This window comes from Trichomycterus rosablanca, chromosome 13 (genome assembly GCF_030014385.1).
Source record: "Trichomycterus rosablanca isolate fTriRos1 chromosome 13, fTriRos1.hap1, whole genome shotgun sequence".
Taxonomy (NCBI): domain Eukaryota; kingdom Metazoa; phylum Chordata; class Actinopteri; order Siluriformes; family Trichomycteridae; genus Trichomycterus; species Trichomycterus rosablanca.
In genome coordinates, this window is record NC_086000.1 from 457,452 (window position 1) to 473,973 (window position 16,522).

At 43.4% G+C, this 16,522-nt stretch overlaps 1 protein-coding gene across 3 annotated transcripts; it reads right to left on the reverse strand.

The window, feature by feature from the left end:
* Positions 1-1,648: 1,648 nt before the first annotated feature.
* Positions 1,649-16,284, reverse strand: prorp (protein only RNase P catalytic subunit). Of its 3 annotated transcripts, none has more exons than XM_063007096.1 (8): positions 16,237-16,284; positions 14,697-15,649; positions 12,226-12,273; positions 12,002-12,134; positions 5,592-5,699; positions 2,465-2,613; positions 2,179-2,374; positions 1,649-1,841 (listed from the first exon to the last, which is right to left on the reverse strand). In XM_063007096.1, the coding sequence occupies exons 1-8, from the start codon at positions 16,252-16,254 to the stop codon at positions 1,710-1,712; spliced, it is 1,737 nt and encodes a 578-aa protein (XP_062863166.1). In that variant the 5' UTR covers positions 16,255-16,284; the 3' UTR covers positions 1,649-1,709. The 3 variants fall into 3 exon arrangements, with proteins under 3 accessions (XP_062863166.1, XP_062863167.1, XP_062863168.1); XM_063007097.1 differs by lacking the exon at positions 16,237-16,284 and adding an exon at positions 15,737-15,756; XM_063007098.1 differs by lacking the exon at positions 1,649-1,841 and having other exon boundaries at positions 2,277-2,369.
* Between the last annotated feature and the right edge of the window lie 238 nt (positions 16,285-16,522).

Sequence of the window (16,522 nt, forward strand, 5' to 3'; positions counted from 1 at the left end):
AGAGTTGCGACACTCCTTGATCTCGCCGCTACGCGGTCACGTGGTTCATGTAACCCTCAATAGTTCCAAACAAACCCGGCGCTGTCATGTTCTCAAATGGGACAGGCAGCAGTAAATGAAATATTAAACGGCAAATAATAAACATTTGTACAATTTCTGGGTATTTTCAACTGCGTTTACATTTACTGCATCTGCTTTAATGTCAATTTGGTATATAAAGTGGAAGATTGATGTTTATAATGACTTGTTAATAGGTCGTTCTTGTTAACACACAGTACATTATATTAGCATACATTACATAATGCGATATCCTTAAGTAGTAGAGACAATATACAGTATAGACATTAAAGTTTTTTATGTTTTGTTTTTTGCATAAACTAATCTCCCTTCACTTTCCTGAGGATTCATAATAATAATCATTTTTGCTAAACACTAAGTCATGTGCTGGATTCATAAGGTTTACCTGCACTGAATGAACAGATTGATAAACACATTACCGTACCAAAAACATTATAGTGCAGGTACATGAAAAAGCATTCATTCATCTCTTATTTCATGAGTGATTAATAATTGATTCCTACATGTAATACATTAATGAATTCATTATGAATGTGCACTAGTTCATTTTGTCTAATGTAAGTGGTGGACAAGGTAGACAAACCATGTAGTTGAGTTAAAGTAGAGATATCCAAGGTAACATATTACTCCAGTAAAAGTAGTAGTAAAAGTAAAAATACTCTTTACCTCCACTAAAGTACTAAACTAAATTTACCTTCAAATGTACTTAAGTATGAAAGTAAAAGTATAATGATTTATTGTGGTTCTAATGTTTTATGATCATTTCTGTAACAAGACTCTTGATTAATCAACTCATTTTAGGTGAAAAGACTCGTGTGTCATTAATTAAGCTTAACTGACTAAGCTAAATTGGGTTATACCTATTAATTAAGATAAACATGTAACATTTAGTGCTGAGCAAATGCTAAACAATAACAGTATTAAGTATATTAATGACATTAAATTCATAATTTTTTTAAAACAAAGCAACATACAGCTAAAAATGTTTGATAAGTAGTGGAAATGAATGGGGCTCTATGGGTTGTTTGGAACTATACAGAGCTCCACAACCCGGAAGCTGGGCAGAAAAAATGTCCCGCCCCCTTTCCAACGGTTCCCTATGGGAGTGTCGCCACTCTGTTCTCTCTACCGCTCTGCGTAGAGCGTGACAAGATCAGCCAATCGTGGTGAAGAAGGCGGGCATTTGGCACAAATTCGGGTAGAAAAAGAAAAACGGGAGTGGAGCGCTGTTGCTAAGGCTGCGCATGCGCACATTAACGTTACACAGCATAATAATCGAACGTTTACTTTATTTCTTCTCTTTGTAGCCACTTTTATTAAAAAAACACGGTATTTTATTTTAGATTTGGTAATATAGAATGACCTCGATGTTACTGCTTGATTAGCTACAGCTTGTGACTTTATAAACAGGCCCATATAAACAGGGCTAGTTTGACTGCACCATTAAACATGGAACAGTTGTCTCTTGTCAGTGTCAGCAAGGAAATCCAAACTGCAACTTTATATTGGAAGTAAATCTGTTCATACTTTTAGTTTTTATGACAAAACTGCAGAAATGAGTGAAGAACAGTTGTTGTGAAATTATTATTTTATTGATTCTGACAGTCATGATGAACAGAGCTGAGAAGTTCTTAAAGCTCCTTATTGAGACATAACCACCTCTGCGGAACTTCGTACGTGCTTCTCTCTCCTCCGTCCTCGTCGTAGGGGATGTGCCAGCTGTGCCCAGTGCCCTGCACTATCGTATCATAGGTCGACGTCCTCTGAAAAACATGAAACAGAACCCACTTAATGTTAAAACCCATAGTTTTAGTGTTAAATTGCTTACTTTTAATGGTAAAACACACACTTTCAATGTTAGAACACACACTTTTGTTGATTAATTGCTTTTTTTAATGTTAAAATACACACTTTTAGTGTTAAACTGCTCACTTTTAATGGTAAAACACACACTTTTGTTGTTAAATTGCTCTATTTTAATGCTGTGCTCAGTGCCCTGCACTATCGTATCAATCGTAAACAGAAGCCGAGCCAGAATGTTATAAAGACAGAAATAAAATCGCTCCGGCTTCGTTTCCTGATCCGTGTTTTAGTTCCTACCTGAAATTGAACCTTCTTTCCGGGAACGTAGTTGTTGAGTACCAGCTGATGCCCGCGCTGCCACTTGAAGAAGAGGCGCCTGGTGGCGCTGTCGGGCAGACAGGCTTTGTGGTCCCTCATCAGGTCCCGACTCACGAAGTTACAGTGGTTCCCAGAATGCAGTGCGGCGTAGAGCAGAAACGGGTCATCCTCTGAGCTTAGATCAGAAAACCAGCACAGTGACCACCAGCGGAGTGTGCTTTACAGTGTGTGTGTGTGTGTGTGTGTGTGTGTGTGTGTAACTCACATGTTCTCGGTGAAGAAGCAGTGAGCTTTGTGTTTGATCTGGTTCATGTGGTGTCGATCCCAGTTTCGGGACGGGTGGAGCATGTGCTTTCTGCCCAGTACCAGGATGTTCAGTCCTTGTTGCTCCAGCTCTGAAACCACGGCTAACAACTACTCACACACACGCAAACACACACTTTTAATGTTATTTTGCTCACTTTTGATGTTAAATTGCTCACTTTTGATGTTAAAATACACACTTTTAATGTTAAAATACACACTTTTAATGTTAAATTGCTCACTTTTGATGTTAAAATACACACTTTTAATGTTAAATTGCTCACTTTTGATGTTAAAATACACACTTTTAATGTTAAAATATACACTTTTAATGTTAAATTGCTCACTTTTGATGTTAAAATACACACTTTTAATGTTAAAATACACACTTTTAATGTTAAATTGCTCACTTTTGATGTTAAAACTCACACTTCGAACATTAAAATGCCCTTTTGTACCTGGGGCCAGTAAGAGATCTCGCTCTCACTCATAATCACATCATGACGGGAGTGTTAATAAAATATGAATCTGTACATAAAATCAACACACATGACCTTTCACCCCCGTCTTCATCTCCCACCTACTGACTCGCACCCGGACCGCGGGGAGGCGGGGGGTGAATTAGTGAATTTCCTGTTACACAGGAAGTCGTGTCTCTTTCTTACCCTACACAGGCGGAGGAAACGCGGAGCTGACACGCCGGCGAGATATTTTTAGCTCTGAGGAAACGTGGAATGTCATAATTTCGTCGAGCGTGACGCGAGTCTCTTCCCGTCGCCGTGATTAGCATTACGCTAGTTACAGTAACGCACGGCCGTGAAAATGTCATGTCACTGTTTCACACCTGAACTGCTAAATCACATGACCACCAAAACCACCGCCGCTGACCTTTATAGCAATTCATCCACGTTCTAGCCTGATTGCTCACGGACTGCTGTACACAGATACACTACTCAGGTGTCCAAAAGTATGTGGACACCCAATTCCAGCAATAACAGTCTATACTCTGCTCGACAGGCTTTCAACAGTCAACATTTCAGTTCATCCCAGAGCTATAAATCAATGTTCAGGTCTAAGTTCTACATAACAAACCTGTTATACATTATTATTATTATTATTAATATTATTATTAAGCTTGTTTAGTGCACGATGGAACACAAAAGGTCCTTCCCCAAACTGTTACCACAAAGCATTTGATTTATTTAAAAGAATTGATTGTGGAAAATACTTCTTGCCATGAAGTGCACGTGTGTTACCGCTGCTGTTTGGTGGCTCGGTGGGTAGCACTGTCGCCCTACAGCGAGAAGGTCCTGGGTTCGATTTCCAGTGCGAGTTTTGCATGTTCTCCCCGTGTATGTGTGGGTTTCCTCCGGGAGCTCCGGTTTCCTCCCACAGTACAAAGACGTGCAGTCACTGTGTGTGTGTGTGTGTGTGTGTGTGTGTGTGCGAGTGGTGACCTGTCCGAGGTGTTTCCACCACGACCCTGACCAGGATAACAGGACAGTAAAACAGACGATGAATGAATGAATGGATGATAATCAGTTGTTCTGAGCGCGATACGGATCTCCGTATGAAAAGAAGCGCTCGGTACCGCACACGTCTCGGAAAATCGGAAAAACAGAATTTGTTTAATAGGAGACAGACGTGGACTGCAGGCAAGCCGGTCAAGCACACACACTCCGTCATCGTCTGACGAAAAGATGTCACATTTTGCGCCTTTCACTGATACCGATCCGGACGGTCCTTTGTGTCTCCGGCCCGGAGAACTCGACGTTTCCTCACATTTCCTGATTTTCTTGTTTGGTTGCGTTTTGCAGAACACACACGGGTTCGAGTTTCCCCCGTCCTTTTATCTCCGTGCTGATTCCTCATAAGGAAGTGAAGCGCGCTGAGGTGGAAAGCACCGGCGCACCTACACGACTGGCGGAACGTGAACCTTAACCTTTACGTTCTCCTACAGGGAAACAAAACCCAGACGGACCGGTTTCCTTACGACTGAACGTTCTGTCCTAACGTTACAAACACTGAAAATACCAGAGGTGGTGGTGGGACTCGAACCTGCAACCTTCTGGTTACTAGGCTTTCCACTGCTTTCCTTTTAATCTCTGAATGTGTGTAGTTTCGGCCACAGCGGTCGCTAACGCGCGTACTAAATCATCGTATAAGGGAAACCACATGCATCTGACTTTACAGCAACAGTTTGGGGAAGGTCCCTCCCTGTTCCAGCATGACTGTACCCCCATGCACCACGAGACGAGTTGTAGCCTAGTGGTTAAGGTTCTGGACTAGTAATCAAAAGGTCACTGGTTCAAGCCCCACCAAGTCCAAGTTCCACTGTTGGGCCCTTGAGCGAGGCCCTTAACTCGTAATTGCTTAGACTGTAAACTGTCACAGTACTGTAAGTCGCTTTGGATAAAAAATGCAGAACTCCAGTGTCCAGTCCTGCTCAGGAGTCCAACGGTGGGCTTCGAACCTGTGACCTTTGGATTACATTTACATTATCAGCATGCTTTTTTTATCCAGAGCGACTTACAGTACTGTGACAGTATACAGTCTAAGCATTTGAGGGTTAAGGGCCTTGCTCAAGGGCCCAACAGTGGCAGACTGGCAGTGGTGGGGCTTGAACCAGCGACCTTTGGATCACTAGTCCAGTAACCACTAGGCTACACCTGCATCTTGAGGATCACTCGAGTCGGGGAATAACACCACTCGACCCGAAATAACCGGCTAGTCAAAGACAGATTTGGTTAGGGGGCGCGGGGGAGGTGTGTGTGTGTGTGTGTGTGTGTGTGTGTGTGTGTGTGCAGCGTCCGCACTGATTCATAAATATGTGGACACATCGTAATCGAACAGGATCTGATTCTGATTCTGAGGATCATGGAACTATTGTGACGTGGGTTTGATGTTTATGGATTAATCAGCATTTTATCATCAAACTTTACTCAATAACCCAGATAAAAGGAACAGTAGGAGCCTTATGGGCTGAGCTATCAATCAAAAGGTTGAGAGTTCGAATCCCGGCTCTGTCCAGCTGGTCTGTGATCAGTGTAGATGAAGGATTTTGTAAGACAGAGACGTGGAACACTCACGGTTTCTGACTTGGTGCACTTGGGGTTCAGGTTGGCCACGTTCAGACCGTCGATGACCACGTCGAACGCAGCTCTGTTCTTCGCGAAGTTCTTGAAGCTCTCGAGCTCCTGAAAAACACGACACAATCAAAAATTCCCAACTACGTCTACCAGTAAACACCAGTACAGAGGAGGAACAACACAGAACACATGGAACCTGCTGGTAGAACCTGGAGCAGAACCTGGTGGAATTATTCAAACACCACAATTATGGACAAAATATCGAGGAACAAGAACCAAGTGGAACACTGCTCACACCCTGAAGAACCATGATGGAATGGTGGAGCTCCCTCAAAAAGCCCTAAAGACGTCTTCTGGTTCCTTAAGGAACCTCATACAGAACTTCATCCATGTAAAGCGTTCTTCACGCCTAAATCTGGTAACTGGGAAGAACCGAAAGGACCCACATGAATGTTAAATGTTGAAACGTTCACCATCATTATCATGATGGATTATGGAAGCACCAACATGAACCCCTGATGAGCCTCAGATCAGCGCCGAACATCCTCGTCCATACACAAGTGTTAGATCGGCCAGCGCCCCATTATTTTTGCCCACCCACTGAGCTGGACCAATCAGCTTCCAGCTCCAGGTCATGACTGGAATGGTCATGACAAATGGAATCCTCATGATCTGATTGGTCCTTTCTGTAGCTCCTTCTGGGAGGAGAACCAACACTCTACTCATGGTCAGCTTCTCTCCAACTCTAGTTTTAATTCTGCTAAATTGAGTTTGAGATGTTTGAGGAACCATGATCAGCGAGAACCTTCTGGAACTTCATGGCTACAGGTCTTAAATCGCTCTTGGATCTTCCAGAAGAAACTCTGAGAAGAAACCAGACCAGAAACATCAGGACAGAAACGTCCAACAAAGCCGGTTCTTCACGGAGTGTACGGAGAACGTTTGAGGGACATTCCATGCTTTGTGCACCAGAACAATGGTCTGGAGTTTTTCCTCCTGCTGGTGCCTTTGTGAGAACGTCCAGGCCGATAAGACCACGTGAGAGCACACACAGCTGTTCCCTGACCAGGATCAGAGTGTCTGTATATTTATAGGTCACCATGTTCTTCCTGGTTTTTGTATCTTCTTTGTTTTGGTTTCAGAGCTTTCTGGAGCTCCTCCAGGAACACGCTCAATGCAAACACGCCGGGGGAATTTCCAGCTGGACCGAAGCCAGCCGTGCCCCGCCCTCGGGCGGAGTTTCACACGAGCGCTCGGGTCCGGTTATCTGACGCCGCGGTATGTGCCGCCGTGCGACTTCCTTGTTACGGGTGTTCTGACCTGAACGCTGCACACAGACTCATTAATAAATACATAAATAAACACTCTCGCGTCCTGATATCACACTGAACACTGAACACACATCAGCCTGGTCTTCCACAGTGAGTAGAAGGAAGCACGTGTTGTGCATTTAAAGCACAGACTTCATTTCTGCACGCGCTGACAGGAGAAGCTTCACTTTCAGCTCTGTAACAACACATTAACACCAAACGTCCCAAACACCCCAATCCTGGTACTCTAAACACCGAGCACTCAACACCAAACATCAGAAGCTAAACAAACACCAAGAACTAAATGCAAAACTCCAAACAGAATAATAATAACTAACTAGACTCTGATCTAAACTAAACACTCAACACCAAACACCAATTACTGAACACTACACACTTTAACTTGAACTCTACACCAATAACTAAAAGCACTTAACAATTAACAATAAACACTGATTGCCAATTACTGAACACTAAATATGAAACACTAATAACTAAATACTGAACGCCAATTACTGAACACTGCACACTTAAACTCTACACCAATAACTAAAAGCAAAACACAGAACAATGATAACTGAACACTTAACAATAAACACTGATTGCCGATTACGGAACACTAATTACTAAATACTGAACACTAATTAATAAAACACAATACTAAACACTAAATATTAAACACTAATTACTGAATACTAAACGCACAACTTAACACCAATAACTAATGCAAAACACAGAACACAGAACAAACATAACTAAACTCACTCAACACCAATAACCAACAAACAACTACAACTAAATGCAAAACATCAAAAACAATAATTACTAAACTCTAAACAATAAACACTGAACACCAAACACCGATAGCTAACCAACAAACACCAAAAATGAACAATAATGACTAAACTCTAAACACTGAACCCACTACACCACACACAAAAGCCTAAAAACAAACACTAAACACTGATAGCTATTAGCTACAAACACCAAACAATAAATACCAAAAACTAAACACTGAACACCACAGAACACCCGATACCAAAAAGAGCAGAGAGCACCAAATACTGAACCCTGAACCCCAAACATAAACACCACAAGCTTCAATCTGCACTTGTATGATTTAGGGAAAGAAACACCAGAGCAGCTCAGTACAGGGGTGAAGGAATGTGCTCCAGTGTGTGTGTGTGTGTGTGTTAGTGTGTGTGTGTGTGTTAGTGTGTGTGTGTGTCGGGGGGTGCAGAAGATTTCGGGAGGGGGAAATTCCTCCTGAGCTCTGGTACAGACGGGGTTTTTATTACGGTATTTAAATCCTCCGCTGAGCTGATTTCACTTCTGATGTGAGAATCTGGGTTCTGGGTGAGAAGGTCACGTGGGTCGCGAGTGACTCCGCCCTGCGTGCCTCATTATTACCACAACATCAAACAGCAGCTCCCCAATCCAACCGTTTAAGACTCTGGAGTGTGTCTGTGGGTATTTGTGCCCGTTTAGTCAGAAGAGCATGTGTGAGATCAGCTAGAAGATCTAGAGTGGATCAAACTGCATGTGAATGAGGCACCACACACGGTGCATCCGACCCTTCTGTACCAGTCAGAGTACCCATGCATCTCCTGTCCAGCTTCAAAAGCACATACAATGTGCACACGAGCATCAGAACTGGACATCAGAGTCCTGGTTGTTTCTCCAAGATCGTATGGACGCCGGGCACCAAGATGCCATGTAGGAGCTGCTGGTAACATCCTGGCACCAGTCTCAGGGGGTCAGAGGTGTTTTTTGGACAAATAATTCCTAAGATATTCCAAAAATTTATAAACAGGGACATTTCAGGACTAAAATGATGTTTAAATCCTTAACATCTGATTGCTGGACGTTCTTCTAATTCAGGTTTCACCCTCTACAGTGCATAATTATTAAAAGATTCAGGGAATCCAGACAGACAGATTTTAGAGAAGCATTTTAAATAAGAAAGATAAAAATAAGTATAAGAAATTATTTTAATTTAGAGCCTCGGACGCACTTCTGTTTTGCTTTTTAAAGCCGTCGCTGTTCTGAAGGTTGTGTGAGCGCGGGCGGAGTCCTGTTGTGGTTTTGTTTCAGCACTGGGGGGTTAGAGGCCACACACACACACACACACACACACACACACACACACACACACACACACACACACACAGAGGCGGACAGGGACTTTCCATGGTCACTCGTTTGAGAGGCTTTTCAGGGTTGAAATGTGAAACCGCTTTGTGTTTTGTGCAGCAACACTCGAACTTCTCGTCACTGAATTCAGACGCACGCTATTCTTCACTCTAGACTTTGCAGCAACAGTTTAGGGAAGGCCCAAGCTCTATGAAGATGTGAAGACACAAGCACTTCATGAGCTTTGTTTTTTTTTTACTTTTGCAGCAGCCTCTAAGTCCAGAGTGATTTATTTAAAGCTGGTTCGACTGTGAACAGCGACACGTGTGATCCATCAGCTTCAAGCTCAGAGCAGATCCAGGTTTTATCCAGTCATTCTTGGATTGCACCGCATCAACTGAGCACATTTCCTTCCCGACCTTGGTGAAGAGACCACTGTTCCACGTACTCTGCACCTACACACGTGTTCGTACCAGTAAATGAGGGTCACGTCCTACAAGGCTGAAGTAACGCTCTCAAAATGCAAAACTACAAATGATAATAATCGTAATGCCTGAAGCACATTCCAAAAAAAGTTGGGACGAGGGCAGAACAAGACTAGGAGGCTTAAGAAAAGACAAAAAAATATATAAACGAAGCTGTATGGGTAACAGGTGATGATGTCACAATGGCGTATAAAATGACCAGTTGTTTTGAGTGAAGGTCAAGGTTTCGCTCATATAAAAAGGGCGAGTTTGGCTGCACTCATGCACAAAGTACCTGAGAACAAACCGTCTAAACAAGGTCAAGAACAAAACCTGAACATATACTGAGCACACGGTCGAATGTACTCAAAGAGCCACCTGATCTAAAACTGATCTAGAACGTAGTGACACTGTGCACAGTCAAGCAAGCTTTATATTTCCCTGAGCTTAAAGGCTGTTGTGCAAGAAAGGAACCCCTGGACCTGCTTGTCCATGTGACCTGAAACAAACTTAAACAGCGCTGTTAAGCAGTGACTTTAAAGCAAGGGCCTTTTTTTGGCACTGAAGCTTGCTCGGCTGTGAACAGTGTCACATTTTTCTTTCCTTTCTTGGTGCAGCCGCAGCAGCAGAGAATATCAACGCGCCTCATGTTCCCTGCAGCGGTGGGATTTGTAGCGCAGCCGTGTGATATCATGTGTTGACTGTTTGTTAAATCTGGCTCAGTGTGTGTGTGTGTGTGAGTGAGTGTGTGTGTGTGTGTGTGTGTGTGAGTGTGTGTGCGCGCGGTGGAAACCCCCTACCTCAGAGCTAAATGCGGTAGTAGGCAGCGAGTCTGCAGGACTGTGTTCTATTTACATCTACAGACCGTCTGTCTGCAGCACACACACACACACACACACACACACACACACACACACACACACACAGTAGCAGCAGAGACTGAACATAAACAAGCCTCATGTAGCCAATCAGCCAGGACGAAGCTAACGAAGCGTTTATTCATTGATTAGTTTAGAAGCTCCACCTTCTTCACAGATAAACAACTACTAACTGTTGCCCATCTGTTGCTCTGTTTCGCCTCCTTGCACCCTATTTATCAATCAAAACCGATAAATGGCGGCCGCCATAGGGCCGCCACTCTCCTCCTAGCACTGAAACTGAGGTGCTTAAAATCCCAACAACACTGCTACACATGCTACACTCATTCCAGTAATACTCATACTAACATAAATATCTAGGCAGAGAGTGATTGATGCCCTGAGATGGACTGGCACCACACCCAGGGTTTTCCTGCCATCTGAATAAACATTATAAAGCTATGCGCACACAAACAGCGGACACGCCGGGGTTAGTTAGCATGTGGAACGGAAGTACAGAACTCAGGAGCAGGTTTACAGACTAGGGAAGGCCGAGGGGAGAGATTTTGGGGGGTTACGAGTAACACAGGTGTATTTAAGTTTGGGTAACAAGGCTTTATTTAATTAAATTCAGTCTTTATGGTGCAACTTTCATTCCAGAGCAGCACAGAATGCTACGTTAGCCTTGAATGCCATCGAAGCTAAATTCAGGTGCCAAATTCAGGTTCTGGATGATTTATTACATTAATGATATAATACAAACACCAACGACATGATATTAATAATATTTATAACTTAACAGCCATAGATTTTGGAAACATGAGCAAAATATTTGCAAAAATAAAAATATAAGATCGGCGGTGCGCTTTAAATCACTTGGTGTTGGCGCCATCTAGTGGCTCGGATTGTAAATGCAAGCTGGAATAAAATTCACTATAGACGTGGCACCCCTAGTCAGCGTTTATTAAAAGTTTGGCAGGTTCTCCCTGCGATCTCTTCATTGATTCCCTCCTGAATTAGCCTAGAAGGACATTAATGGGTGAGTGTGTGTTGCCCTGTAAGGTTTTGGCACCCTGGCTCCAGATCTGCCATGATTCTGACCACATTTATTTATATGTAGATTTGTTGGCCATTTACAAAGCTAAACCTACCAAGTACATGCCCTTTGTGGGTATACAATTACTGACTGGGGTTCTGTACACTCTGTACTACCATCCACGTACAGCCACCACTAATAGGGTACGTGTTCCTAATAAGGAAATACATCCCAACAACATGGCTGCACCTGCTACACCGTGTCATTACCATGTTATTACCACTGCAGAGCTGAGAATGATCCACCACTCAAGACATCATCTGTTTACAGGTGTTTTTTTCATGTTAGTAGATGTGCTACAGTCAATAATTGTATACCCACAGATTTAATTGATATAGTACACGTAGCTTATAAAAAATTATAAACGTAGGTGTTCCTAATAAAGTGCTTGGTATTACACTCTGCCGCTTGCACCGCCCCCACGCTGGCCGAGGAGTCCAAGACTAGCACCCGCTCCAACTACAGCATTGCATACGAGAGCCACACTATGAGTTCCAGGCTTCCAGAGGCAGCGGGTGATGAGCAGGTAAAGGAAGTGATGCGTACGTACCTCAGGTGTGGTCTTATTGAAGACGTCTCTGCCCTCGATCACGTCCTGCACGACTCTGTGTTTGAGCTGAGCGTATTCCTCCTCCGTCAGCCGGATGGACTCCAGGTCTGCAGCACAACTCCTACACACTCCTCTGCACCACAACACACACCACACTTATACGGTATTACGTTCTCCAGGCATGAAGGATTTAGGAGGAGAACCTGCAGTGGGATAAAACACACCTGAGATCCACGGAGGAGAACGTTCCTCTCCATTTCTCATCTGGTTCACTGTATAGAGATAAAACGCAATATTATCAGACCAGCAGCATTTCAACAGCAACATGGGTCCCGAAATCATGTGGTTTCATTCCTGCATTCTGTTTACTGTATTAAAGAAATTTAGCATGTTCTTCTTGTGTCTGTGCTGGTTTACATGTGTTTTGTGTAAATCAGGTTGGCTTGGGGTGTGTTTTTGTAAATAAAGGTAATTAAGGGCGTGTTGTATGAAAATGAGGGTGATTTAGGGCGTGTTTATGTACATAAGGGTGATTTTGGGCGTGTTTATGTAAATGAGAGTGATTTTGGGCGTGTTTTATGTAAATGAGGGTGATTTTGGGCGTGTTTATGTAAATGAGAGTGATTTTGGGCGTGTTTTATGTAAATGAGGGTGATTTGGGGTGTGTTTTATGTAAATGAGGGTGATTTTGGGCGTGTTTTATGTAAATGAGGGTGATTTTGGGCGTGTTTATGTAAACGAGAGTGATTTTGGGCGTGTTTTATGTAAATGAGGGTGAGTTTGGGCGTGTTTATGTAAATGAGAGTGATTTTGGGCGTGTTTATGTAAATGAGGGTAATTTTGGGCGTGTTTATGTAAACGAGAGTGATTTTGGGCGTGTTTTATGTAAATGAGGGTGAGTTTGGGCGTGTTTATGTAAATGAGAGTGATTTTGGGCGTGTTTATGTAAATGAGGGTAATTTGGGGTGTGTTTTATGTAAATGAGGGTGATTTTGGGCGTGTTTATGTAAATGAGAGTGATTTTTGGGCGTGTTTATGTAAATGAGGGTGATTTTGGGCGTGTTTTATGTAAATGAGGGTGATTTTGGGCGCGTTTATGTAAATGAGGGTGATTTTGGGCGTGTTTATGTAAATGAGGGTGATTTTGGGCGCGTTTATGTAAATGAGGGTGATTTTGGGCGTGTTTATGTAAATGAGAGTGGTTTTGGGCGCGTTTATGTAAATGAGGGTGATTTGGGGCGTGTTTATGTAAATGAGGGTGATTTTGGGCGTGTTTATGTAAACGAGAGTGATTTTGGGCGTGTTTTATGTAAATGAGGGTGATTTTGGGCGTGTTTATGTAAATGAGGGTGATTTTGGGCGTGTTTATGTAAATGAGGGTGATTTTGGGCGCGTTTATGTAAATGAGGGTGATTTTGGGCGTGTTTATGTAAATGAGAGTGGTTTTGGGCGCGTTTATGTAAATGAGGGTGATTTGGGGCGTGTTTATGTAAATGAGGGTGATTTGGGGCGTGTTTATGTAAATGAGGGTGATTTTGGGCGTGTTTATGTAAATGAGGGTAATTTGGGGTGTGTTTTATGTAAATGAGGGTGATTTTGGGCGTGTTTTATGTAAATGAGGGTGATTTTGGGCGTGTTTATGTAAACGAGAGTGATTTTGGGCGTGTTTTATGTAAATGAGGGTGAGTTTGGGCGTGTTTATGTAAATGAGAGTGATTTTGGGCGTGTTTATGTAAATGAGGGTAATTTGGGGTGTGTTTTATGGGGGTGATTTTGGGCGTGTTTATGTAAATGAGGGTGATTTTGGTCGTGTTTATGTAAATGAGGGTAATTTTGGGCGTGTTTATGTAAATGAGGGTAATTTGGGGTGTGTTTTATGGGGGTGATTTTGGGCGTGTTTATGTAAATGAGGGTGATTTTGGGCGTGTTTTATGTAAATGAGGGTGATTTTGGGCGCGTTTATGTAAATGAGGGTGATTTTGGGCGTGTTTATGTAAATGAGGGTGATTTTGGGCGCGTTTATGTAAATGAGGGTGATTTTGGGCGTGTTTATGTAAATGAGAGTGGTTTTGGGCGCGTTTATGTAAATGAGGGTGATTTGGGGCGTGTTTATGTAAATGAGGGTGATTTTGGGCGTGTTTATGTAAACGAGAGTGATTTTGGGCGTGTTTTATGTAAATGAGGGTGATTTTGGGCGTGTTTATGTAAATGAGGGTGATTTTGGGCGTGTTTATGTAAATGAGGGTGATTTTGGGCGCGTTTATGTAAATGAGGGTGATTTTGGGCGTGTTTATGTAAATGAGAGTGGTTTTGGGCGCGTTTATGTAAATGAGGGTGATTTGGGGCGTGTTTATGTAAATGAGGGTGATTTTGGGCGTGTTTATGTAAATGAGGGTAATTTGGGGTGTGTTTTATGTAAATGAGGGTGATTTTGGGCGTGTTTTATGTAAATGAGGGTGATTTTGGGCGTGTTTATGTAAACGAGAGTGATTTTGGGCGTGTTTTATGTAAATGAGGGTGAGTTTGGGCGTGTTTATGTAAATGAGAGTGATTTTGGGCGTGTTTATGTAAATGAGGGTAATTTGGGGTGTGTTTTATGGGGGTGATTTTGGGCGTGTTTATGTAAATGAGGGTGATTTTGGTCGTGTTTATGTAATTGAGGGCGGTTCAGGGTGAGTTCTGGGCGTATTCTTACCTTTCGAACCACGTCTTTATACTTTTGGCCAGTCTCTCGTCTGGATAAATCTGATTCTCTCTCATGTAGTTCAGGACGGACATGAGCTCGTCTTTATCCTCACGCTGATCATCGCTGCTCTCGAACAGACACCTCCACGTCTCCTGACTGGCCGTCAGTCCCTGATCCATCAGCTCACGATACAACCTCCACGCTGTATCCCTGTCACCATGGAGACACGCCCCGGAGATAGCGTCACCATAGTTACGTGACGAGGGCGTGATGACTTTCTTGATCTGGTCCAGGATGCCGAGGGTTTCCCTCCAGCGCTCGGTCTGACTCAGACCTTTCACCAGCAGACTGTACGCCCCGGTGTCCAGCGTCTTGTAGCAGCCCCTCATGATGTCATAAACGTCCGAGACCTCGGCGCGATGCCCACCGGAGACACAGAGCGTCAGGAACCTCAGCAGAAGCTCGTAGGGCAGGGTGCCACTCTCGACAGCGACGAAATTCAGGAGGGATTTGGCGACGTCGATGTCGGTCCCGACGGACAGCATGCTCTCCATCATCTTCAGCTCGAAGCGCTCCTGCTTGGACGAGTTCTCCTTCAGGTTCCTCCACTCAGACACGCTCAGCGGGTGATCAGGAATCTCCTCTCTCAAAGCAGCTCTGCCCCTCTCTGAGCCCAGACTGGCATCCTGATCCTGATCTGCCCCAGACTTCCGCTTCATCAGCTCAGCAGTTCGCTTGGCGTGACCTGCGGCGAACACCGACCTCGGGAACGATGTTCTCGCTCTGGGGGTGAAGTTGGGTGGATTTCTGTCATTTTTGGTGCAGTACTGTTGAATATTCAGGCGTTTAGGTGTTTGTTGGGTACACTGGTGGTTAAGAGGGCGTCTGATCAGCGGGCACAGGTACCTGATGCAGATCCGGGAATTGGTCACAACCAAGGATCCCATTTCAAACTGGCTCACCTGGTGTGGAGAAACCAGAATCAGTGAAGCACAAACGTTTTTATAAGAGTAATATTCTTCAGCTTTGTGGCATGACCTCCTAATTACCTACAGCTGGTGACTTCTCTCTGCCCATACGAAAAGACCTAGTCTGACTGGATCATTAGACTGAAGCAAGAAGATCTGTACCTATATCACTTGGAGCCACTTCAGGTCCCAAGATCATCAGTACAACCAGCCTGAAGCACTAGGTGCATGGAACAGTTGTCTCTCTGCCCAGGTTTGACTGTGTGACTCAAAAGCTGCTGGAACGCTGCTGGAACGCTGCTGTCACTGCCCACAGTCGAGCAAGCTTTACATCACCAGGAGGTTTACCCTGTCATACTAAATGAAGCTCTCTAAAGCTCGACTGAGGTTCGTTTGTTTATATATCATCCAGTTTCAGCCATTCAGTCACAGAAAATGAAAAGTTGCAGCAGCCACAAAAATACTGCTGTGTAATTCATGTGACCTGGACTGTATACAGTAAAATAACATATATGCACAACATCATATATCAGATTAACTCATTTATACTGATATAAAGTGATAAATGTAAACATACTCACAGCTTCAGTTCTCCACATGCAGCAACCTCACAACGCCATTACTATCACTCATGCAGCATTCATACACTACACAAATTGCTGTACATACAAGTTCACAACCCTACTTCCGAAACGATTTGTTTAAAACGTATAATATTCATCTGTTTGCGTGTTTAATTGTTCAATAGCGAGAACATGAATAATTCGCAATTTTATGAAGTTTTTAAATTTGTTAACGCAAACAATACACTTCAATTTTGAATTCACAAATGGAAAACAAATCCGTCACGGAGGTCACTAATAAGCC